This window comes from Ochotona curzoniae, unplaced genomic scaffold (genome assembly GCF_017591425.1).
Source record: "Ochotona curzoniae isolate NIBS_2020 unplaced genomic scaffold, NIBS_Ocur_1.0 contig_523, whole genome shotgun sequence".
Lineage (NCBI taxonomy): Eukaryota > Metazoa > Chordata > Mammalia > Lagomorpha > Ochotonidae > Ochotona > Ochotona curzoniae.
The window spans coordinates 8,969,832-8,993,703 of record NW_024466459.1 but is presented as its reverse complement, the minus strand read 5'-3'; the positions used below and the strand labels follow the sequence as shown (position 1 = coordinate 8,993,703).

The 23,872-nt window shown below is 61.3% G+C and overlaps 2 protein-coding genes across 5 annotated transcripts; one reads left to right on the top strand and one right to left on the bottom strand.

Annotated features, from left to right (window-relative positions):
• Window positions 1-28: 28 nt before the first annotated feature.
• Window positions 29-4,142, top strand: CDK3 (cyclin dependent kinase 3). Of its 4 annotated transcripts, XM_040989421.1 has the most exons (7): window positions 29-593; window positions 1,073-1,150; window positions 1,247-1,367; window positions 1,450-1,620; window positions 1,703-1,804; window positions 2,610-2,813; window positions 3,513-4,142. In XM_040989421.1, exons 1-7 carry the CDS (start codon window positions 478-480, stop codon window positions 3,636-3,638), a joined length of 918 nt encoding a protein of 305 aa, XP_040845355.1. In that variant the 5' UTR covers window positions 29-477; the 3' UTR covers window positions 3,639-4,142. The 4 variants fall into 4 exon arrangements, with proteins under 4 accessions (XP_040845355.1, XP_040845357.1, XP_040845356.1 ...); XM_040989423.1 differs by lacking the exon at window positions 1,450-1,620; XM_040989422.1 differs by lacking the exon at window positions 1,703-1,804.
• Window positions 4,143-4,601: 459 nt separating this feature from the next.
• EVPL (envoplakin) lies at window positions 4,602-18,708 on the bottom strand. The gene is made up of 22 exons (XM_040989420.1): window positions 18,623-18,708; window positions 16,245-16,344; window positions 15,837-15,991; window positions 15,595-15,721; window positions 15,052-15,177; window positions 14,880-14,918; window positions 14,596-14,757; window positions 14,401-14,508; window positions 14,216-14,311; window positions 13,117-13,242; window positions 12,704-12,850; window positions 12,310-12,464; window positions 12,084-12,181; window positions 11,700-11,872; window positions 10,404-10,582; window positions 10,166-10,304; window positions 9,872-10,065; window positions 9,471-9,621; window positions 8,983-9,066; window positions 8,775-8,885; window positions 8,584-8,676; window positions 4,602-8,033 (listed from the first exon to the last, which is right to left on the bottom strand). The coding sequence occupies exons 1-22, from the start codon at window positions 18,706-18,708 to the stop codon at window positions 4,602-4,604; spliced, it is 6,081 nt and encodes a 2,026-aa protein (XP_040845354.1).
• Between the last annotated feature and the right edge of the window lie 5,164 nt (window positions 18,709-23,872).

Here is a 23,872-nt window from a genome sequence, read left to right as displayed (position 1 = left end):
GGGTGGCCACCGCTGCCAAGTTCTTCCCTCACAGGAGGCTAAGCGTCATCAAACGGGCCGGCCCTGGCCTCGGAGCCTGAGGCTCAAGGCGGGTCCGTGGCTTTCAGAAGCCCTTCCTGACCCTTGACCTCTGCCCCAAGTGGCCCTTGCCCCGCTTGCAGGTGGCCTAGGGCTCTGAAAGCCCTGGTCCTGGCTGGGCAGGTGCAGGGTCTGGGGCAGGACAAGTTTGGGCCCACATTTGGCAGCCAGGCCCTGGGTACGGAGGCCTAGGGGTCCGGGCTCGGGCTGAGCAAGCAGCAGTGTCCGGGCTAACGTAACGCCAGGGCAGGACGGGCTGGGGGCAAATGGGATGGGAAGCCAGGCAGCCCGGGCAGGGGCTGGGCAGGGTGTTGCTGACCGGAAGCCGAGGGAACCGGCTGAGGGGGCTGGAGCGCCAATGTGGGGGACGCCGGCTCTTTCCCGGACAGCTCTGTGGTCATGGACGTGTTCCAGAAGGTTGAGAAGATCGGAGAGGGCACCTACGGGGTGGTGTACAAGGCCCAGAACAAGGAGACGGGCCAGCTCGTGGCTCTCAAAAAGATCAGGCTGGATCTGTGAGTCCTGGGGCAGCCCCGTCACCCCTCCTTGAGTGGCCAGGGCTCCTCTCGACTGCTGGCGCCACACAGCTGTGCCAGGGGCCGGGTAACCCCTCATCCGGGCTCACCCCGACTCCCTGCCCGGTCTCCGTCAGGCTCTGTGGAGACTGGTCAGAAAATCCACGGATATGGGACTGAAGCATCAATTTTTTCAGGGGGTGGACAGAAATTTTTCTTAAAAAGCAGATAGTCAAGGACTCTTTAATGAGTTTCTAGAAACAGTGCATGCAGAAAACACCAGGCACACATTTCACATGTATTTTTTGTACCAAAAGACTCATCTCTTGACCCAACTCCCCTGAACTTTTTGAGGTGTCTCAGGGACAAGGGCTCCCTCCCCCCACCTCCTGCCACCCAGGGGGCAGTCCATCTGCCTGGGCACAAGGGCTGCAGAAGTGGAGTCCCCCTCACCCAGGGCCGTGCCCTCTACCCTGCAGGGAGACAGAGGGGGTCCCCAGCACGGCCATCAGGGAGATCTCACTGCTCAAAGAGCTGAAGCACCCCAACATTGTCAGGTAAGCTGGTGGCAGAGGAGGCAGGGAAGCTGGGGTGCCCCCAGTCTGCTACCACCCCACCTGCTGACTGGCAGCCCTCCCTTCCCCACCCTCCAGACTGCTAGACGTGGTACACAATGACAAGAAGCTGTATCTGGTGTTTGAATTCGTCAGCCAGGACTTGAAGAAGTACATGGACTCCACACCGGCCTCCAAGCTGCCCACGCACCTCGTCAAGGTTTGGGGCTGGGTGGGAAGCAGGCACCAGCCCCGCCCATCCACTCAGCTGACCCCCACACATTCTCTCTCTCACTGGGCAGAGCTACCTGTCGCAGCTGCTGCAAGGAGTGAATTTCTGCCACTCCCACCGGGTCATCCACCGGGACCTGAAGCCACAGAACTTGCTCATCAGCGAGCTGGGTGCCATCAAACTGGCTGACTTTGGCCTGGCCCGGGCCTTCGGCGTGCCCCTGCGCACCTACACCCACGAGGTATGACGGGGCACGGGTGAGAGGTGGCTATTGGCAGAGGTTGCCCCAGACCTGCACGGAACCCCTCAACCCGTGCCCACAGGTGGTGACCCTGTGGTACCGTGCCCCCGAGATCCTCTTGGGCTGCAAGTTCTATTCCACGGCCGTGGACATCTGGAGTATTGGCTGCATCTTCGCTGAGATGGTACAGAGGGCCTGGCAGGCCGGGATGGGGGCAGCTGTGGGATAGGATGGGCTCACAGATGCCGAAGGCAGATTTACAAAGAGGGATGTGCAGAGAGAGAGAAAATATCTTCCATTTACCAGTTCACTCCCCAGATGGCCACCAAGGCCAGAGCTGGGCCAGTCTGGAACCAGAAGCCAGGAGCTTCATTCAGACCTCCCATGTGGGTGCAGGGCCCAAGCTCTAGGACTGTTTTCGCTGCTTTTTTTCAGGTGCATTAGCAAGCAGCTAGAGGGGAAGTGAAGCAGCTGGGATAATGAAGTGTTACCCATATGGGTTGCTGGCAGTACAGGCAGAAGTTTGGCTTGCTCTGCCCCAGCACTGGCCCCAGGATTTTTGGAGTGTTTCTTTTTTCTTTTTTCTTTTTTTTTTTTAAAGATTTATTTATTTTTATTGGAAAGGTAGATCTACAGACAGGAGGAGAGACAGAGAGGAAGGTCTTCCATTCAATGGTACACTCCCCAAGTGGCTGCAACAGCCAGAGCTGAACCAACCTGAAGCTAGGAGCCGAGATCCATTCCAAGTCTCCCACCTGAGTGCAGGGTCCCAAGCCACAGGCAGGGAGCTGGATGGGAAGTGGGGCTGCTGGGATTGGAACCGGCGCCTATTTGGATCCTGGTGTGTTCAGGGCAGAGACTTTAACCACTACGCTATCGCGCAGGGCCCTGGAGTGTTTTTGACCTTGGCTTCCTGGATCCAGCAGTGCTTGATGGTCTGTGCTGGATTCTGGAGACGAAGTGCTGGGTGGGCTTCCTCTCCTTTCCAGGTGACTCGCAAAGCTTTGTTCCCTGGGGACTCTGAGATTGACCAGCTTTTCCGCATCTTTCGCACCCTGGGGACTCCAAGCGAGGCCATATGGCCAGGTGTCACCCAGCTGCCCGACTATAAAGGCAGCTTCCCCCAGTGGGCCGGGAAGGGGCTGGAAGAGGTCGTCCCCAGCCTGGAGCCTGAGGGCAAGGACCTGCTCACGGTAGGTATGGGCAGGTCGGACAGGCCCCTGTGCCTGCACACCCCAGCTCCCCCTCTAATCCCCTGCGTTCGCCAGTTCCTGGTCCTGCCTCCTGGCTCGCCCTGGCGCACAGCTGCCTGCCTGTGTGTACTGAGGCAGTCCCCAATCAGGGTGCCTCACCCAGGATAGGCTCAGCATTCGTGTCTGCTTTTATTTGTTCTTAAAAGATGGATTGATTTGGAAAGCAGAGTGACAAGGAAAGACAGATTTTCCATCTGTTGGTCCGCTCCCCAAAAGTTTACAACAGCCAGGAGCCAGGAAGCCTTGCTCTTCCACTTGGACCCTCCTTTCCAGGCACATTCCTAGGGACCTGGACCTGAACTGGAACTCCAGCTGGCACTTCCCTGTGGAATGTGGTGGCTTAACCTCCATGCCCCGCTGCCCACCCCTCTCCTGCTCCTTAAACCCTGCTCCACCTCGGTTGGGCCCTGTGCGGGGCAGGGCCTGCCTGCTGTCACAGGCAGAGGGCAGCCGAAGTCGGGTGGCGGCCGCTGACTCACAGGGCTGGGTTGCAGCTGGCCTTGTCGCCACACTCTCTGGGAGGGTCCACAGGCGTTAGAGATCTAAGCCAGGGATGGGAGCTGGGGGCATGGGGATCTGGGTGGTGGTGCCTCCTTGATCCTCACCACGCCCAACCTGTGAACTTGCCTTCTTTCCCAGCAACTCTTGCAGTATGACCCCAACCAGAGGATCTCAGCCAAGACTGCCCTGGCCCACCCATACTTCTCATCTGCCGAGCCCTCCTCAGCGTCCCGCCAGTGTGTGCCAGGGCGGTTCTACCACTGAGGCTCAGCTCTTAGGGCTCCCAGCAGCCCTGGCTCCCCATTGCGGGCAGGTACAGAGAGCTCAGGCATTTGATGTCAGTCATGGCAGGCCTGAGTCTAGTTAGACCCCCACCAGCAGGTTCATGAGTTCCAAATTGTTTACGAGTTGGACATGAGCGCCTCATGACCAGTGATGGGTGGAAGGGTGGGGAGGGGGGTCTGTCAGTGATGTAGTCCCCAGTGCCCCAACAGCCAGGTGCCCATGGCTGGGGACAGAGTCCTCCCCCATGCCCCTTGACCCTGTGCCAGCCTGAAGCTCATGCAGAGCCAAGCCTGGGAAAGAGTACCCCCTGCTGGTCTCTCTTTGGATTTCACATGTTTGGGGAGCAGGGTTGAGTTCAGAGTTACAAGTTAAACAGAAGGGGGTGAGACAGAAGTCAGGGACAGCACAGCTGCTCTCAGTGGTGTCACCTCACCTAAGATCCGCCAATGTTGGTTTGCCCATCTTGACCCATGAATAAAACCTGATGTGCTCCCAAGTGTTCTGGATTCTTCTGTCTGGGTCTGGCATGGGGAATTGGTAGAGGACCCCAAACTGAGATGGTGGGGAAGGGGGCGGGGCATGTCCTGTGTCCTCACCCCGTGGCAGCGTGACACTGCACACCCCATGCCCAGGCATGCTCCCTGTCCTGGAGGAAGGACCCATGTGGTACTGTCCCATGCCCAACCTCAGACCCCTATGGTCCTAAGTGCAAATAGGACACGTTCTGGGAGAAGCCGTTTATTGGAAGTGCTGGGTGGGGAAAACTAGGGCTGGGCAAAAGGAAGCAGCCTAACACCACCTACGGTTGAGTAACAAGACAAATAGAGGGGAGACCCCTGCCTGGGGTGAGGGCGCCCCCGGGGCAAGGGGCACATGCATTCTCCCTTCTCCCACCAGTATTGCCCCTGCACCCCACTTGCTCGCTCACTTGCTGGGCACCCGTCAGCGTAGGGGGCGTGGCAGACTAGGGGAGGAGACGCGGAAGCAGCGGTAGCCCTCCAGCGCGGCGGGCAGCAGCAGCAGGCCGCTCAGGGGGTCCCGGCAGCAGCGCCCCATGGCATCCTTGTAGCTGAGGCGCTCCTTGGAGATGGGGTCAGTCAGGTCCTTCTCGTAGCGGGACTCGTCCTGCAGGAGCTGGGCTAGCTCCTCGGAGATCATCCCACTGAGCACGGCCTGTGGCACAGGGATGCGGCCCGTCCTCGTGGGGTCGATGAGGCCCCCCGTCAGGTGCTGCACCTGCAGGTGGGTGAGCATGCTCTCCAGCGGCATCCAGCCCTTCTGGATGGCTTCGCCCACCGACAGCCTCTTCTTGGAGACAGGGTCTTCAATGCCCGTGAAGGCCTTCTGGGCGTTGAGCAGCCGCTGTGTGGCGGTATTGTCGATCAGGCCCCTCTCTATGGCCTTGTGCACAGAGTAGCGCTCACGGCTCAGCAGGTCCACGATGCCCCCCGTGGCCGCCTGGGCCTCCAGCAGCTTCTGCCCGGTGATGGGGTCCAGCATGTTCTTGGCCACGGCCGTCTTGACGCTGCATTTGTTGTCGGTGGTGGTGTCGTAGACGCCGGCGATGGGGAAGCTGTCGTCAGCTAGCCCGTAAGACAAGCCGGGGGAGAAGAGGCTGCTGCTCTGGGGGCCTGGGGAGGCCTGCGGGGACTTAGAGATGATGGACCCGATGGAGAGTGAGGCACAGGGCTTGGTCTCGCCCGCCACGAGCAGGGCAAACTCGGAGATGGGGAGGCGGCCATCCTTGTACAGGTGGAACTCCTCCTTGGAGATGCGCCGGCAGCGCAGGGCGGCCTCGATGGAGTACTGCTTCCCGCTCTTGCGGTCCAGCAGCACCGACTCCTCGCCGCAGGGGCCCGAGGTGGTGATCTCCTCCCAGTCGCACTCGAGCTCCTGCAGCTGCAGGTACTGGCCTCGGTCAATGACGCCTCTCTTGTAGGCCTCGTACGGGGACATGTCGGCTCCCGTCTCGGGCTCCAGGATGCAGATCCTGGTAGACAGATTGGTCTCCCGCGTCTGTGTCTCCTGGCCCAGCTCCTCACGACTCACCTTGGCCTGCAGCTCTCGAAGAGTCCGCTCCTTCTCATGTAGCTGGTCCTTCTCGCGCAGGATGGCCGCTTCCAGCTGCGCCAGTGCCTGGCCCTGCTGGGCCACCTTCTGCCTTTCACTCTCGGATTTCTGGCTCAGCAGGCGTGATTCCTCCTGCAGCTGCAGGGCCTTCTGCTGCTTCTGCTGCTCCAGCTCATGCAGCTCCCGCTGCAGCCGCCCCCGCTCCTGGCTCGCGTGCTCCCGGGCCGCCTGCAGCTCAGCCTCCTCCCGTGACCAGCTCCTCCCTAGCGCCTCAGCCCTGTCCACGCGCTCCTGCAGCTGCCGCACCTCCTCCTCACGCGCCTGGCGGGCCGCACGCTCCCGGCCCAGCGCCTCCCAGGCCCGGGCACGTTCACCTTCCAGCACCCGGTCCTTCTCCACCCGGATCACCTCCTTATAGACAGTCTTCTCCTGTGACTTGGCCTGCTGCAGGACGTCGATGCGGACCTGCAGGCCCTTGGCCTGCCGCCGCAGCTCGGCCAGCTGGGTCTGCTCTCGGTCCAGATCCCGGCGCAGGGCCTCGGTGGACTTCTCCATCTGCGGGTCCTTCTCAAGCTTCACCACCTCCTCCATGATGATCTTCTCCTGCACCGCAGGCGGCCGCTGCTCCAGCTCCTGGATCCGCAGGCTCAGGCGACGCAGCTCACGCTCCACGGCCAGCTTCTTGCCACGATCCTCCGGGAAGCTCAGCAGTGCCTCCTGCTCCTCCACGCCAGCGCGCAGCTGCTGCACCTCGCGCTCCAGCTGCCGCCGGCGGCCCACCTCCTCATCCAGGCTGCGGCTCAGCCGGCTGTGCTCCTCACGCAGCTTCGGGTCCTTCTGGGCCACCACCACCTCCTGCACCACCACCTTCTCTTCGGGCCGCCGCCGCTCCAGCAGCAGGTACTTGTTCTGCAGCTCGAAGAGCGCGTCCTCGGCGGCGCGGCGCTGCTGCGTGGCCTCCCGCACTTCCTGGCGCAGCCGCGCTGCCTCCTGCTCCAGCACCGGGTCCTTCTCATGGCGCACCACCTCTTTGGTCACGGTCTTGGTCTCCACCTTGGCCCGCTCCCGCCGCCACGCGTCGCGCTCCCCCTGCAGCCGGATGAGCTGCTCCTGGGAGCGCCCGTGCGCGTTGACCAGCTCATTGAGCTGAGCCTTGAGCCGGTCGATCTCCCGCAGCACCTCCGGGCTCTTCTCGTGGCGCACCACCTCCTGCGTCACCTCGCGGTACTCCACGGTGGGCTTCCGGGCCCGCAGGAGTGTCAGGTCGGGCAGCAACTTCTCTACGTCCTTCTCCACGCCACTCCTCTTGCTGACTGTCTCCTGCAGCCGGGCCCGCAGCCGCACCAGCTCCTGTTCCGTCTCCGGGTCCACGCAGAAGGTTTCGTGCACACGCTCCTGCAGCCGCACCTGTGGCTTCTGCGCCTCAGCTGCGCGGTGCCGGGCCTGCAGCTCTTGCAGTTCCCGGGCCAGCGCGGCGTTCCTGCCCCTCTCCTCCTCCAGGAGGCCCCGCAGCCGGGACGATTCTTGCAGAAGGCCTGGGTCCTGCTCCACCTTCTTCACCTCTTTCACAATGACCTTGGGCTCCACCGAGCTGATGGCCCGCTCCAGCTCTGCCGCGCGAGCCCGCAGCCTGGCCACAGCCTCTGCCGCTCTCTTTCTCCGCGCAGCCTCCTCCTCCACCTGCAGCCGCAGAGCCCCAGCCGCCCTGACCATCTCCAGGTCCTTCTCCACCTTGACCACCTCCTTCACCACCACCTTCTCCTGCACAGCGGCCTCCCTCTGCTCCAAGGCCAGCAGCTCTTCCTTCAGCTCTTCCAGCTGGGTGCCCACTGCGCCGTTCTCCCCTCGTGCCTTCTGGATCTCAAGGCCGAGCTGGGCTGCCTGGCCATCCAGGCCGGGGTCCCGCTCGATGTGGGTGACCTCCTTGGTCAGCAGATGAGGCTGCTTGGCCTTCCGGGCTTTCTCCAGCTGGGCCACTTTCTGGGCTGTGGCCTCCAGCTCTGCCTGCAGCCCGGCCCGCCGCTTGCCCTCCTGCTCTACCTGCGACTGCGTCCTGGCCACGCTGCTCTCCAGCTGGGGGTCCCGATAGAACTCCACCACTTCCTCCTCCTCCAGCCTCTCCACCGGCCGCTGGGTCCGCAGTTTCAGCAGCTGCTTCCTCTGCTCCTCCAGCTCGTGCTGCACCTGCGCTACCCGCTTCCTCTCGTCCTCCAGCTGCGAACGGAGTGTCTCTGAATCCGGCCCTGCCTGGCCTGGGCTCGCTGATGCCACCTTAGCCTCGTGGCTCACCTGGATGTCTTCATTCTGCAGAGCGAGAGGAAAAAGGCAGAGGACTGGGCTTAGAGGGGAGCAAAGATGGAGAAGTCCGTCTTCCTGGGTCCCGCTCTGAGCTCAGGGACCCCCTACCTGCTTTCTGAGCCTCCTGACTCTGCCCTCCCTGCTGGCTCATGGAGGTGGGGCTGAAGACCCAAGATGCTTGAATACTGAGAAAGCCGGCCAGGGTCAGGCTATCGGGCCCCAGGCTGTATTCAGTGCCAAGTCTATACCCGGCAGTGTACACTCACAGGGGTTCTGTGCCCGCTACAGCAATGATCCTGTTCTCCACTCCCAGCTACTGGCAATAGGTGCTTCCATCTCGGGGAGATGCCAGACTCTGGCTGCACCATGGAGAAGCTGGCAGGGGACCACAAACCATGGTGAGGGACACTGCCCAGTAGCTAAGCTATAACCATACTGAAGGAGGCTGTCAGGGCCACAGCGTGCCATGGCGGCTGCCTGGGACAGCTGCTGGGGAAGACAGGCTGGCGTTGCCAGGCTGGCTACTGCAGATCCGGAGGGAGTGTCATCTCCATACCTTCTCCAGCATCTTTCTAGCAAATTCCAGCTGCTTCAGCTGCTGCTGCTGCGCGGCTGCAACCTCTGTGTAGGTTTTGGCAAGGTTCTTCTCCTGAGAGGGCAGACGGGGTGGAGGAACAGGGTCAGCTCAAGCCAACAGAGGCAGCAGAGCTCCAAGGAGGGGCGACTGAGGCCTAGGGCCTGCCTCACCTGGGCCTGGACGCTCTCTTGCAGGGGAACCACTCGGAGCCTCTTGGGGGCAGACACTGCCAGGGTGGGTTCCAAGGAGCAGCGGTAGGTGTCTGCCTGTAGCTCATAGTCCTGGGCAGGGGAAGGAAACACAGCCCCAAGTCAGCAGGGGTGCTGGGCTTGAGGGGCAGCAGCTGCAAGAGGGACAGATGGAAGGGACAGTACGTACCTGGAGAGCCGCTTGCAGGTCTTGGCAGAGGCGGGACAGTGTGGCCCTGTCCTGCTGTCGGCCCTGTATCTCCTGCGTCAACCTCTGGCAGAGGGCAAGCAAGAGTCAGGGAGAGCCAGAAGCACCCCTGATTCTCCCATCTGCCTGCCAGCCCACTGGGGCCATCTGAGAGCTGGGGGTGCACTCCTGATCCTGGCCCTTGCCCAGTGCAGAGCAGGTGTTTGACAAGTGTAAACAAAGGGACCCAGCAGCGACTGGAGGCCCCAGGAACTCTGGCCTGAGCTGCATCCCATTGTACACCTGGAGCCAGACAGGTGCAGGCGTGCACTGTGGGCACGCAGCTTGGTGCCTCTTAGAGCCCTTCTGAGCCTCGGCCACTAGAGGGCCACACTGGCACAAGTAGTTGTCCCTGGGAGGGGAGGCAGATGGGGCCGCCAGAAGACCTGGCTTGAGACCCCCAGCTCAGTGACCCCAGGCACAGCCCTCACCTGCTGTGCTTGCAGCTTGTAGGCGATCTGGCTGGATCCGTCGCCAGGGCGCATCTGGTTTTGAGGTAGGTGCTCCAGCCACGAGCTCAGGTTATCCCTGGAATTCCTGAACTGCTGGTAGCTAAGACTGATATCCTGCACCATCTTCTCCCTGCCAGAAGACCAGGCCCAGGATGGAGATGAGAGGCATTCTCTGTGACAGGTGTGGAGCACCTGCAGGAGGCTGGGGAGTGGTGGTGCCTCCTCTCTGGGGTAGGACCTGGCCTGCTCACCCCCTTCTTCCCCTACCCTGTGCTCAGCAGCCAAGTCACACCATTTTAGCGGGAGGGACTCAAGCCCTAGAGAGGTGATGTCACCAGCCCAAGGAGCCCCAGGCTGCAGCCAGGGACCTGGCCACTCACCGTAGGTCCAGCTGGTCTCCCACAGCATGGTAGCGGTCGGTGAGGGCCCGCACCTGGCGCTGCTGGCGTGGCAGGTCTTGACAGAACTCCTGAAAGTTGTTCTGCAGTGCACTGCACGCCTGCTCTGTGGCCTTGAGTTTCCGGTGCAGGGCCAGCACGCAGGCTTGCTGGTCCAAAAGTGCCCTCCGCTGGTGCTGGGAGAAGAGGGACAGGGCACCATGCACCTACAGGGCTCCTGGAACCCTGCTTCCACCCCTTCCACTTGCCACAAAGAGCCAGCCTACAGCCCCTCACCTGTAGCTCGTTGATCCTGTCCTGCAGCGCACCAGGGCCGTCAGCAATGGGGGCCTCCTGTGCCAGAGTGGACTCGAAGCCCCGGATGACCCTGTCTGCCTCCTCAATCTGCTGCTCCAGACCCAGGGCAGCCTTGGCTCTAAGACAGAAGAGATGAAGGTCAGAGGCCCCTGGGCCATAGCTGCTGTCCCCTGCCTCTTGCTCCTGCATCCAGCATCCATCGCTGCCCGACACTCACTTTTCCCCATACAGGTGGCTCAGGCCTTGCACATCACTGCACTTGTTCTTGACGCTGTTGAGGGCCGCAGGCAGTTGCAGGGCGGTGGGGCCCACGGGCTGGGTCAACAGAAACTCCTCACACTCGTGCTGGGCCGCCTCCTTCTCAGCTGCCAGGGTCTGAAGGCGCTGGGCTGTGTCCTGGGGAGGAGGCCAGGTTATGGGGATCTCTGGGTGGGTGGGTTCCTTTGAGCTCTGCTGTCAGGTTAACCTCTGAGGCAGGAAAGTAGTGGGTCCCTGCTAGTCCCTGGGTGGCTGACTTTTAGGACCCTGGGATGATTGACAGAAGGGGCCAGGACCCTGGGACTCAGGCTTGAGTCACTGTCCTGCGTGCTGGTGCAGGCACTGGCACTGTCCTTGCAGTCCTTGCTCTGTCTATCCAGGGTCACGCAGGTGCCTGCCTGAGCCTCTCATGGTCCCCAATGCCAAGCCACGGCAGGTGCAGTGGGCCTGTTTGCGTATGGCTACTCAGCTGCCATCCCACTTTGGGGACCCCTGTGCCTCTGCGGACAGCCAATGAGCTACCACGGTTAGCCAGGGGAATCTATGGGGACCACATGTTAGCATGATAGTATCTGTCCCTCCATCCCACTGTGCATCCTGCCCAGGAGAGGCCCCTGGTGAGCAGAAGCCTAGGCCTCCCTGACACCCACACTGCAGCGATGAGGTGGGGTAGGGAAGTAGCAGGCCACCCAAGAATGTAAACGGGCATGGTTCAAATTTTTGAGGACCAAAGGCAAATGGGGTATTTGAAGAGGAACCGGTTTGGAAACCACACTGCGGTTTTCACTGCAGGCACATCCAGGGTGTGGGGTTCCCACGGGAGAACAGGCCGAGTGGTGAATTCGGCAGGAAGATCCTCCCCTCTTGGCCAGCCCTCCCTTCTCCTCCACCCCCGCTATGCCCCAGGCTCCCGGCCACTCTCACACGTCACATGGTCTCCTGGGTAGGGCCTCCGCTCTGGGCCCTGCCAGGGCTTTGCTGGGCATCCTTAACTCTACCCCATAAGCTGGGTTTTCCTGATGCCCGTTTCAGGGCTGAAGATCCCAAGATCCAGAGAGGTCAATGGCTTCACCCAAGGTCATGGGCCACCAGAGAGAGCCAGGCTGCGAACCCTCTTGTCAGCCCAATGCTGGACACTCCACTCCCCTCTGCCTTGGCTCCTCCACCTCGGGTCCTGCTCTGTGCCCACCCATGTATGTGCTTGGAGGAATGGCTGCGCCTCACCCCCACTGCACTGCCCACGTGTCTCACCCACCTCGTGGCTGCGGATGCGATCCTCCAAGTCCTCCAGCGGGGCAGGCCGGCTGAGTGGGGCCCGGGTCCAGGCCAGCACCTGCTTCTCTATCTGGCCCAAATCTGTGTCCAGCTGGGTCATCTGCGTCAGTAGCTTCTTGGCCTGTGGGTCATCTGGGGCCGAACCTGCTGGAGCTGAGGGCAGAGGTGTTGGTGAATGCTCAGGGCCTTCCTTGAATCTGCCTAATGGAATTCACTGAATGCCCGAGGAGCACCCTGGGGTGGGAGTGATAGGAGGGGGCTGAGAGGAGGGTGAGCAGCCACCCGAACCCCAGGCCCTCTCCAACTCACAAAGTGGCTGAAGCAGGGCCCTGCCCCCTTTAGCCCAACCAGGCAGCCCCAGTACCCTGCTGGCCGGGCCGCAAGGGCTGCACAGTGCTGGCCTTCAGGTCGCTCTGGATAGCCGCCCATTTCCGCTTCAGCGCCTGCAGTTCCGAGGCCAACCTGAAGCAGGGGGACATCAGAGAGGGCCACACCATCCACTGCCTCAGCAGGCCCCAGTTGGCCCAGGGTCTGGGGGCACCCACAGGGACCCGCTCCGTCTACCCCTGAGTGTCCCCAGGCAGACCCACCCAGAGGCCCTGGCCACAGCTTCCGGGTCTGGCGCTGGAATACAGAAGCAGGCGGAGGGCGCGCTCTTGGTCTCCCCGCCAGGGCTCCGCACCACCCAGGTGTGCGGGTCAATGTTGTCCACCAGCGTATACTGCTCACCCCGCAGCAGCTGCACCTACGGAGAGCAGAGGAGGGGCTCATGCAGGGGCTACAGGGAGATGGCCAAGGCCAAGAAGGGTAGGAGCCACGGGCAAGGGGTGGGAAGAAGGGAGGGAGGTGCTGGGGGAGGACACTGCCAGGGCAGAGGTGGGACAGGGCTTGGTGGTGGGCGGGCTCAATGAGGAGGCAGGGCCAGTTGATGGGTGGTACTTTGCGAGGAGTGGGCCATGTGGGGAGGTCGAGGGGGGCTTGTACTTCTCCCGAGTCCCAGTCGCAGAGGCTGTCCACGCGCAGGGCTTGCTGGGGCGGGTTCCTGCGCTGTGGCAGAGGGGCCACCTCCTGGCACTTCTTCTGCAGGTCCCCAATGGTTTTCCCTGCCATGGCCAGCTGCTTCTCTTCTGCCTGCGGGGACCGGGGCAGCAGGGGGCGAGGGGCTGAGGTTGGCATCACAGGGCAGCCCTTCTGACTCTCCCCAGCCCTGGTAGTCAGCAGGTCTGCAAGTCAGCAGAGGAAACGCAGCCCCTGTGGGAGAGCCCAAGACCCTCAAATACGTGGGTGGGAGAGAATGGGTTCTGCTCCTGGCCTTCCCTGGACAGGCACCTGTGGCAGAAGGATGAGACCCAGGTACCACTCACAGGACGCAGATGGCCTGGTGGGGGCATGCTCACCTCCAGTTGACGCAGCAGCTCTGTGGGGGCACCAAGGGGGTCCCCAGGAGCAGGCCTGTACTTGGTGTCCAAGTTGGAGTTGAGCTTCGCCAGGGTCTGACTGACCGTGTCTGCCTCGTCCTGAAACTGAGATCACCCCGGCGGGGAGGGGGTGACGTTAACAACAGAGCCCAGACAAAAGCAACCTGCTGCCTCTCAACTTTGCTGCCCACCGACCCTGCTGCCTACCGACCCTGCTGCCTGCCAACCTTGCTGCCCACCGACCCTGCTGCCTGCCAACCTTGCTGCCCACCGACCCTGCTGCCCACCGACCCTGCTGCCCACCAACCCTGCTGCCTGCCAACCTTGCTGCTCACCGACCCTGCTGCCCACTGACCCTACTGCCCACCGGCCCTGCTGCTCACAGACCCTGCAAACCTGCTGAAGTCAAACAACCCTGGGCCAGGCTCAGAGTGTGCAGGCACAGGCCAGCCCTGGGGACTTCAGCCCCGCAGGGTCTTATACTGGAGCACCATGCAGAGAGGGTCTTGTGGGGGTCACTGAGCTGCAGCCTGCTGCCTGCCCAAAGAAGGGGCGTTTTTGCCTGCCTCCCTCCAGACCGCAGTCAGGGCCACGCTGGCTGCACTGGACATATGCTGGGCTGCACCTGACTAGAATGCGCTTCTACCAGCCATGGTGGGGCGGCTTTGCAAAACCACTCTCAGGGCTGTGAGAAAGATGCTGTGGGTCTTCAGCAAAATCACCCTTCAGCAGAAACGGACACATTTGTCTCTTTAAAAGTGTACAAAATGGTGCCCTCAGTGCCATCTGCTCCGCCAGCATCCCTTGAGTGCAGCTCAAGTCCCAGCTATTCCACTTCCCATCCAGATCCCCGCCTGGGAAAGCACTAGAGCATGGCCCAAGTGCTTGAGGACCTACACCCACGTGGGAGACCCAGATGAGGCTCCAGGTTCCTGGCTTCAGCCTGGCTCATCCCTGAGTTTGTGTTTACCACCACCACGCTCCTGCCCTTGTTCCCTTGGAGGACCTAGTCACAAGGACCCGGCTTTTCCGGGGCCCCTGGCCTGTGCTGCCAGCAGGTGCCAGCCTGAGCGCTCACCCGGCGGTAGTCCTCCACATACTGTAGGTGGCTCTCCTGGCAGATGCACAGGTTCAGGAAGTTCTGCCATTCCAGCTTCAGGGCTTCCTGGTGGACCTGATAACAACAGGAGCACAGGGGCCTTGAACTGTGCCCCTCCGCCACTGCCCCGCCTCTAGTCCCGGGCGGCAGGCAGCCCCCAGCACCTGGAGGGGCCCGATGGCCGGGTGCCCCAGCGCCACCATGCGCTCGCCGTCGTCCTCCAGCTGGTTCACGCTCTGCTCCTGATTCAGCAGCTCGTGCTGCTTGAAGTGCTGGGGGCAAGCGCGCAGTGAGCCAGAGGCAGGTCAGCCTGCGGCCGCCCTCCAGTCCCCAGCCCAGCTCGGCCTCTCCTCGCCCACCTCGTACTCCCGCCGCACGCCCGCAGGGTCCGCCATGAGGTCGCTCCAGTCTTGCTGCAGGATGCGGCGCTGCTGCTCGGCCAGGGTGCCCAGCTGCCGCGTGCAGCCCTGCATATGCGTGTACAGACTGCCCAGGCTCTGACCGCGCCACGATGCTGCTTTCTATGCTCCAGATCCGCCGCGGTGACAGGTGGTGAGGGAGAAAAGGAGGTGGCAGGAGGCTATCAGGCTGAGTCCCCAAACCACTGGCCCCTGGCACCACCCGTGTCCCTGCATCTGCTCACCAGGAGGTCCCGGTATTGGTTCCGGATGTTGCCGGCGTCCTGCCTCCATCAACAGGGGGAAACACAGACTTTGAGGGAGGCGCATCATGGGCCCTGGACTTACCTGGGCTCACCCACACCCCCTATCCCCAGGCCCAGGGCAAGGGTTGGAGCATTGGCAGGGGTTGCCCACCGGGCCCACGAGGTTCCGCAGCTGCTGCCCATAGGCCTCAATCTCCCGCTGCAGGATGTTGTGCTCGGCCACCTGCTGCTCCAGCTCTTTCATGCCGGGCCCGTACTGACCTTCACAGACCTGCTTCTGCAAGACAGCCACCACAGCCACTCAGTTCTGCCCCCAGGGGCTTCCCAGTGGTCCTGGGGGAGCAGCCTCTTCCCTGCCCCTCCCCTCATGACTGCTGTACCCCAGAAAGTCTTCCTTCTGTAAGGTCCCCAGGACTCTAAGAAGTGCTTCTCCCCCTCTGTCCTGCCTGGTCTGCGGGCCAGCAGCCTCTGACCCTCCCTTGTGCCTCCCCTCCCCCTGCCTGCAACATCTCTACTATGCCTCCTCCTCCCGGAAGCCTTCCTGCCTGCTCCCTCTCCTCTTCCTCTCTCCTCACGCCCCCTAGCCATCCCCAGACATCAAGCCTGGGAGGGAATACAGGAGTGCGCCCCGCCACACTGGCACAGGGCTGTGACCCCACCGATCGGCAGCTCTGATGCCGGGGTGCCACCTGACCTGCTTCTGCTCCAGCACACGTGCCCAGTCCACCCGGGCGCCCACGTCCGGCGGCAACACCATCTTCTCGTACAGGGCGCGGTACTCGGCACACTCCTGGGTCACCCGCTCATGCAGCTGCTTGATGCTGCCAAGGGGGCGTCCAGCAGGTCAGGGGGTCGACCGCGAGCTGCTAAACCCCGCCCCCCACCGCAGCCCCAGTGCCTAGGCTCCGCCCACCAGGCTCGGCCCCGCCCACTCACTCTTTCTCTATCTCCTCCGCCTGCGGGTGCTTGAGCCGCCGGGCCTTGTCCACGTCCAGAAAGAGGTCTTTGAGCAGCACCTCGGCCTCCTTGAGGTTGCGGCTGGTTGCCTGTTGGTGCTGCAGGGCCTGGTTCTGCTGACTGTTCACCTGGTCCTGTGGGTGGCATGTTGGGGGAGAGAGTTTTGGGGCAGGGAGTAGGTGCCTGGAGCCCTACGTCCTTCCCACCTCCCTTGCCTTGCAGGCCTGCGCTCCATCCCTAGGGGGCTGGTTGCCTCGGCTGACCTTCTGGCTCATGGGAACAGAGGGCCAGGCCCATGGTGTCTGTGGGGGCAGGTGGCCAGGCCACATATGGGGAGCCTGAGCCCCTCCAGGGGACATGGGGGACAGCCTACCACCTGGACCTCACCTGCTGCAGCCTTTTCTGGGTTTCCAGGATGTCCCTCTCCACCTGGTCAGCATTGGCTTGCATGCGGGAGATGAGCAGGGCCAGTTCCTGGGTGGCAGCCCTGTGGAAGGGTATAGAGGGGGTGTGTGGGAAGGTCCCCTCTGGCTTCTGCCAGCCCCAGGAGGGTCCCTTCCCTTCCGCCACAGCCGGGGGACTCAGCATGAGCGTCCCAGGCATGGATGGCATATGCAGCAGGTGCACTCTGGTCACTGTTATCTGTCCTGGCAGTGAGCGCCCACCATGCCCAGCTGCCTGCCTGCCTCCCGAGGCTGGAAGGCAGCTGCCCATGGCACTGCCTGAGGAGCCTGGCTGGTTAGGGGCACAGAAACAGCGGCATGTCTCCCACCCCTGTCCCTCCTGCTCCCCCTGTGAGGTGCTTTGCCAGAGCCCAGGCGACCTTGGCAATCAGTTGGGGGGCGGAGGGAGCACCATGTTGGGGCAGGGGAGGCCCAGAGGTGGTTGGGATGCCCTGGCCTTTTCCAGCCTTGGCCTGAGCCCAACCTTGCTTTGGGTTTCATGGGTTTGAGTGGTGGGTGAGCCTTTGCCTTTATTATTATTATTATAAAGACATTTACAGAAAGGAGAGACAGAAAAGAGAGATCTTCCATGCACTGGTTCACTCCCCAGATGGTCACAATGGCCAGACCTGGATTGGTCCAAGTCAGGAGAAACTTCTTCCAGGTATCCCACAGGGGTGCAGGGGCCCAAGCACTTGGGCCATCCTCTGCTGTTTCCCAGGCCACAAGCAGAGAGCTGGATGGGAAGTGGAACAGCTGGGACTCGAACCAGCAGCTGTGCCTTACACCCCAGGGCTGTCTGCTACACCTTCCTTGTAGCTTCTAGATGTTCCTGTTTGCACTGGCTCCAGGAGCGTCAGAGGGTGAAACAGGCCTGAGTCTGTGCAGGCCGGCAAGCAGGACGTAGTGTCCATATGGGAAAGCCCAGGTTCTAACTCTGCTTCCCGCCAGCTGTTAGTATGCACCCCAGGAGACAGGGTCGGGACGCTAGCAGCTGATGCTCTGCCACCCACCCGGGTAGACCTGGATGGAGTTTAGTGCCCCAGCCAGCGACTATTTCAGCCTTTGGAACTCTCTCTGTGTCTCCTTGCACCTCAGAGAAACAGGAAGAGGCAGAATGGACCCATGGGGCCACAATCCTGGAGAACAGGAAGTCTTCGCTCCCTGGGTCTTAAACTAGAGTGAGTCCAGAGAAACTCCATGGCCACCGCAGCCTGGATGCGGTTCCTTTGCCAGTGTTCCTGCTGTGTGCCCCTGAGCGAGGCCCTCAATCTCCTGGTGCCCCGGGGTCTTTGCTGTGGTGGGCACAGGCTGAAAGGACTAACAGTGGCTGGCACTGTGATGTAGCATATCAACCCTCTGCCTGCAGTGCTGGCTTCTCATGTGGGCACCAGCTCAAGCCACCAGGTGGCTGGGGTTTCTTGCACAGGTGGGTCTGTTGTTGCTAGGGCTTACGCAATCCTGCACACAGTAGGTGCCCAGCAAATACGTTTGAAGACATGCATTGCCCAGGAAGCCTTAGCTACAGCCGACAGGGGCCTGTGGCTCAAGCCTACTTCAGGCTAAGGCCACATTGTCCTGCCTGAGCCTGCCTGAAGAGGGCGCTCTGGGCCCAGAGCCCCTGGCACCCAGGCTGGGCATGGACAGGCAGGCGGGTACCCAGGCAGACCGGTCTCTCCTACCTGCTCACACAGCCAGCCTTGGTGTCAGCACCACGATCCTTATGGGGGAAAGGCTGGGCACCCCACCCGGGCACTGGCTGTTCATCTCCATTCTTATCTTCACCGGGTGGACAAGGCCCAGCCTGGCAAGGGTAGGCGTCTCCCAGAGAGGCAGGGAGGTGTGGCTTCCCCCTCCCCACACCCACAAGAAAACTCTTGAGCAAAACCTGGGAACCCTGCAGCTCAGGCAGGGGCGGCGGTGGCCCTGGCAGCCCCCACCTCTTGATCCTTGGCCCTCGCTGCACCCAGGAGTCGTCCTGGCTAAGTGGAGCACTGCAGGCAGAGCCAGAGACAGGAGCAGGCTCCACTGTGTCCAGGCTCCCTGTGCAGAGCCTCCTGTCAGAACACCGCAGCCAGTGGCCCAGCCCCTGTAGCATAAGGGCTGCCAGAGGTCAGCTCAGCTTCCTGCCAGTGCAAGAGCTTGCCTGCTCTCCCCATGTGGTCCCCGAGATGGGAGTCCTCCCACTGGGAAGGAGCCTAAAGCTTCAGCACCCCACATGCCAGCTCTGGGCTCGTCCTGGGCTCCCAGCTGCTCCCCACCAAGTGGCAGGAACACCCAGGCCCAGGTACCACCCGCCCCAGTTTCCCTGACCCTGCTCACCTGCTATGCTTGCTGGGGGAGCCCTTGGCTGGGGAGCCCTTGGGGGACCCCTTTCCTTGGGCGCCTTTGCTTAACCCCTTAAACATGTTGCAAAGATGGGTGGCGGCTCAGGCTGGGCACGGCCGGCGCGGGAGGGCAGGCAGATGGTGGGCGTGCGTCCTCGCTGGCTGGGCACTCGGGCTCTGGCGAGGTGGGGTGGCCAGGCACTGAGGAAAGCAGCTTCTGGAGGCCCCTCCCCGTGGGTGAGACAGTGAGTGGTGGCTGTGCCCAGGGCTGGCCGCGCATGCACTGCACGGATCCCACACTCAGCCTGCTCCTGCACAACCAGTCTGGGAGGAAAGGGCACAGCCCAGGGGCGGGGCACTCAGCCTGCCCAACTCCCACGGAGGCTTGGACTTGTTATACCCACACGCCCAGAGGGATCATGGCAGCGGCCACACCCCGATGGCAAGGGGGGTACTGGATCACGTGCGCATGTGCAGGCTCAGAAAGGACAGCTCTGCCAGGGGCCCCAGACCTTAGCAGCTCAGGGTTAATAAACACCTCCAACTTGCACCGTGAGGCCCCGCTATCAGGCAGGCTCCCACCCACGCTCCTGCCTGCCAGGAGAGGCGGGGCCACCCTGCCCGCCAAGGGCCTGGCCCTCTGCTCCCTGAGATCACCCTGGACAACCAGAATATGACCCAGCGGTACCACAGCCCCTCCTGGCACTGGCTCGAGCCTGGTGCAGTAGGACACGCTCCACTGGGATGCTCAAGGAACCCTGAGGCCAGCCCCAAGAGGCCTGCCCAGTGCAGCTCATCCAGGGTCCTGGCTGAGTTCTCTGGGAGCCCCCACATGCTCTTTGTCCTCCTGGCGGTGCCTCTGGGACTTGGTACTTTACCAACATCTGAATGGGGCTGGAGTCCGGCATCTAACATCAGAGCGCAGATTCGAGACCCAGCTGCTCCACTAGCAATCCAGCAGCCTGTTCACCTGGGAAGGCAGCCAAAGGTGGCCTAAGTGCTTGGACTCCTGCCACCTATATGGGAGGTCCGGATGGAGCTCCTGGCTCCTGCATTCAGCCTCAGGCAGCTCTGGCCATCATGGTCATTTGGGGAGTGAGACAGTGGGGAGAAGATCTGTCTCCCTCTATCACTGTTTTTCAGATAAATAAAAATAAATCTTTACATATGAAAGTCAGACTGGGTGGCCAGTTTAATGGCCACTTCCTCGCACCCAGGGCTGGGGTGCTACACCCTCTTTCTCTGGGGACTCTTGAGGTCAGCAAGAAAGGGGATGCCTGGAACCCCACCTTTTCAGGCATACATTTCACTGGTCCTGCTCCATAATCTCCTCCTGGGGTTACTCCTGGCAGGAGGAATGTGGGGCAACGGTGCAGACACCCTGAGTTAGGACCAGATGACTGGAGACCCGGGCGGGGGCCAGAGGCCTGAAGGGGCCACACGCTCCACGTGACAGCAAGGCCTGACTCCCTCTGGGATGGCATCTCGCTGTTTAAATGTCTTGAATATCTACCTGCAGTTACTTACACAGTTGGTTCAGCCCCGCTGCAGGCCTCTTACAAGGGCTTTTACCTTCGACCTCGGGCCCTTCCAGGGAGGCGGGACCCAGGCGAGCCGGGCAGGCGGGCTGGCAGGGCGAGGGTGGGGCTCCGGGTGAGGCTGAGGGCTGTTCTCAACCACCGCCCTTAAGATCATCCTTAAACTAAGGATAATCTGATTCACTGTAAGCAAAAAAAAGAGTGGACTTCCTGGCGCGGCAGGTGCCAGATCACATCAGTGCTGGCTGCCCAGATGAGCACAGCTGGGGCGTGGGCAGGCTCTGGGGGCGGGGCTGGTGGTGACATTGTTCCCCAAGAATAAAACCCGGGAGAAAGGATGGGACACGAGTGACTATCATTTTATCCAGGAGCTCCCTGTCACTGTGGCGATGGGCCCCAATGGCCACGAGTCCCACTGTGTGGGGATGCTGATATTAGGAGGTGCCCAGCCTGAAACAGGATTTCAAAAACTTCCCAAGGGAAAAAGAAAGGAAAAGGTCCTCCATGGAGGTTTTATATTGAATTCAGGTTGATGTGACAATAGGAATGTGAGCTAAATGAAAGGTGTTTTTTTAAATTAGTCTCTTGCTCTTTAAGTGTGGTTATTAGAAAACACGGTTATAGGTGACATTGGTAACTCATGCTGGATTCCTGTTAACTTGACTAGAAGCGAGCAGAGGGAGGGGAGGGGAGCTGGGGGTAAAAAGAGAGAAGTTTCTGTCCACTGGGTCACCCCCAAACGCCTGCAGCAGCTGGATCTGGGCCAAGCTGAAGCCGGAGCCAGAGATGGCTCCACTTCTGTCCCAATGTTCCCCCACCAAGGACCTGGCTTCCTGTCTTGCCCAGGGAGCCCTATCTCATCCCTGGCCTTGGCCTCCTGATTGAGAGTGATCCCCGAAGGAGGCCGGTGTCTGGCAGTGGTGGAGCAGGATAAGCCGCCTGTTGCAACACCAACTTTCCATAACGGCACTGGTTGGAATACTGGCCGCTCTGCGTCTGATCCAGCTCCCTGCTCACGCATCTGGGAAGTCAGCAGAAGATGGTCCAAGTTCCTGGGCCCCTCGCTCCTGGCTCAGCCTGGCCTAGCCCCAGCTGCTGCAGCTGTCTGGGATATAAAGCAGCAGACAGAAGATCTCGCTATTTCTCTCTCCATCCCACTTGGTCAGTCTTTCAAGCACATACATATATATGTAAATCTTGAAGAAAAACAAACACAAAATCACAAAAACAGATACTGAGGGCTCCATCCTGTGGGTGCTAAGGGGGACTTCCTGGCTGCTCCTACCCCCAGCCTGGAGTGCCAGGGGACTAACTCAAAGTGGGTAACTCCCCATGCTGCAACTGCCACACACAGCCAGGACTCTGTGCGCCTGGTGGGAGCCCTGCTTCACCCTTTCCCGAGCCCCTTCAGGGAGGGCACCCTTTGCCACCCCCTAGCCTCCTGCGTGTGTGTTGGGAACCGCGTGAGACACCAGGTTTCGATGTGCCCCCTGCTGAGGCTGGTCTGTGCCGACACCGGAAACAGCCTTGTTTGTCCAAAGGCTTTGCTGCCAGACCCTTGGACCGAAGCTTAGCTACAGCCTTCCCTTCCTTCTTCCCATCCCTTCCTTTCCCTCTCCACGCCTCTGCCTGTGAAGGGACCCCGGCTGGCTGGGCTCCAGGAGGATGTGGGCAGGGAGGGGGCGGGCAGGTGGTTAAGGGAGGCCTCCTTTCAGGTCACAGGTGCAGACTTGGGGATAGAGGCTGGGCCCCAGGAACTGCAGGGCCATCTGGGAAGCTGTCCAGCAGCCTCACTAAGGGAGCATGGCAGGACAGCCCAGAGACCGTGGCAGGCTGGGGACAGGGGAGAAGGGCACTGGGTCTGTTGACTGGGTCTGGAAGCAGCAATGAACACAAAACCACTCCAGCCTGTATCGACAACTTCCTCTGCCCTGGGCAAACAGAGCCTTTTGGTTCCAGGCTGCCTCTGGGGCTCCCCCTCCTCCCTGCAAAGGCTTCCTTCTGCCTAGCCTTGGCAGGGGGTGGGGGTGTAGCTGCAACAGCCTGTACCAGGCCACCCAGGGGTGCTGGGTGCAGCCCACAACTGGCCTCAGCTGTTGCACAGGCTGTGATCCCTGCTGCTATCTCAAGGACTGCTGGGGCCTCCGACTGTCCCCGTGCCGTCCTCTCAGACTGAACCTCCAGGTTCACGGGCCACTCATATTCCTGAAGGTGATGCTAAGATAGCTCAGGAAACAGTAGGAAGAAGGTGGGGCCTGCGGGGCCTATTGCAGTCCCAGTGAGTGTGCCACTTACGAGGTCCCAGTGGCCTGCGCTGCGCTTGATGGCTCCCCCCTGGGCCCTCCTTTCCCAGAGCCACCTCCTCATGGCCAGGCAGCAGTGGGACAGCAACAAGCTGCAGGCTTTTCTGCCTGGGGTGCAGTGTGGGGGTGATGTGTGTCTGCTGCACAGGCGTCGAAGCCCACTGGAAGGCCACAGGACCCCTTGTACATGGGCACTCTGGGCTTTGACCCTCCCCACCATGTCTTCCTGGGCCACATAAGTGTCACATGTCCTTCCGCTTCAGTTACAGCCCTGCTGGTGTTCCTTGGCTCCCATAGCTCCAGCACCTGCCTGGAAGATGTCTGGGGAACAGTCCAGTTGCCTGGGAAGGGTGTGGCCCTCCAACTTGTGTTGCACAAAGGACAGTGGTCCCTGAAGGCCTCACCACCAGCATGAGGGTGTGCAGTACAGAGAGCCTCTGGCAGCTGGTAGCACAGCCATAACAGTCCTGCCCACTTGGCAAGAGCCAAACCGAAGCCCCAGGCTACACCCCAACAGCCGAGGCCGCACAGAGGGCCTCACCGGCACTCCTGCCTGAGCTTTTCTTGAATGTTTACCTCCTGCTGCCACTGCAGAGCCTTTCTCCAGTGCCAGTGATGCTGCAATAGCAGTCAGCTAGGGGAGGGGACAGCCCCACTGGCCAGCTTTCCACACAGCAGGTTGCTGGCTGGGCCGGTCCTCAGCCCTGGCTTCTTCAACTTGGCCTTGGCACTCACCTAGGTGATACCTGATGCTCAGTATTAGCATCTGGATTCTCCCAGCTGGTGGGCTGGGATGCAGGCTGCCGGGAACTGTCTGTGGCACATTCATAGATTTTATAGCTAAATCTGGTTTCCATTTCCTCTGTAGCAACACAGGTCCCTTGAAAAACAGGCTGGAAACCACCAGTTTTGGCATTTTTGTGCTCCCAGGTTTACACACAGCAGCTGCCACTGGTTAGCTCTGTGGGTAATGTAGTGGTATCTAGCTGGTGATTGGTATCATTGCCACAGGCAGGAGAGCATCAAGCTTCTGATGACAGCCTGTTCTTGCAGCAGGTAAGGCCACAGTCCAGAGCCAGGGGCAAGCTGCCACCACTGGCTGTCCTCTCATGGCCACAGTGGACAACGGCTGTGGGCTTACGCCTGGCAAACAAAACCAGGTTCAGTGCTGTACATCCATCAAGGAACCCAATTAGTCTCACCCAGAGATGGGTGCACACAGCCCAGGCCAGAGGACTGAGCAGCACAGGCCACTGCAGCCACCAGTAGCTTCAGCCTCACACAGCACAGGCAGACACTGCAGGAAGAATCTTGAGTGTGGCCACAAGAGAAGCTTGGGGTCACCCTGTGGGAAGGGGATGAGCAAAGGGCACCGGACAGTGTGCCAAACTGCAGCCTCGCCCC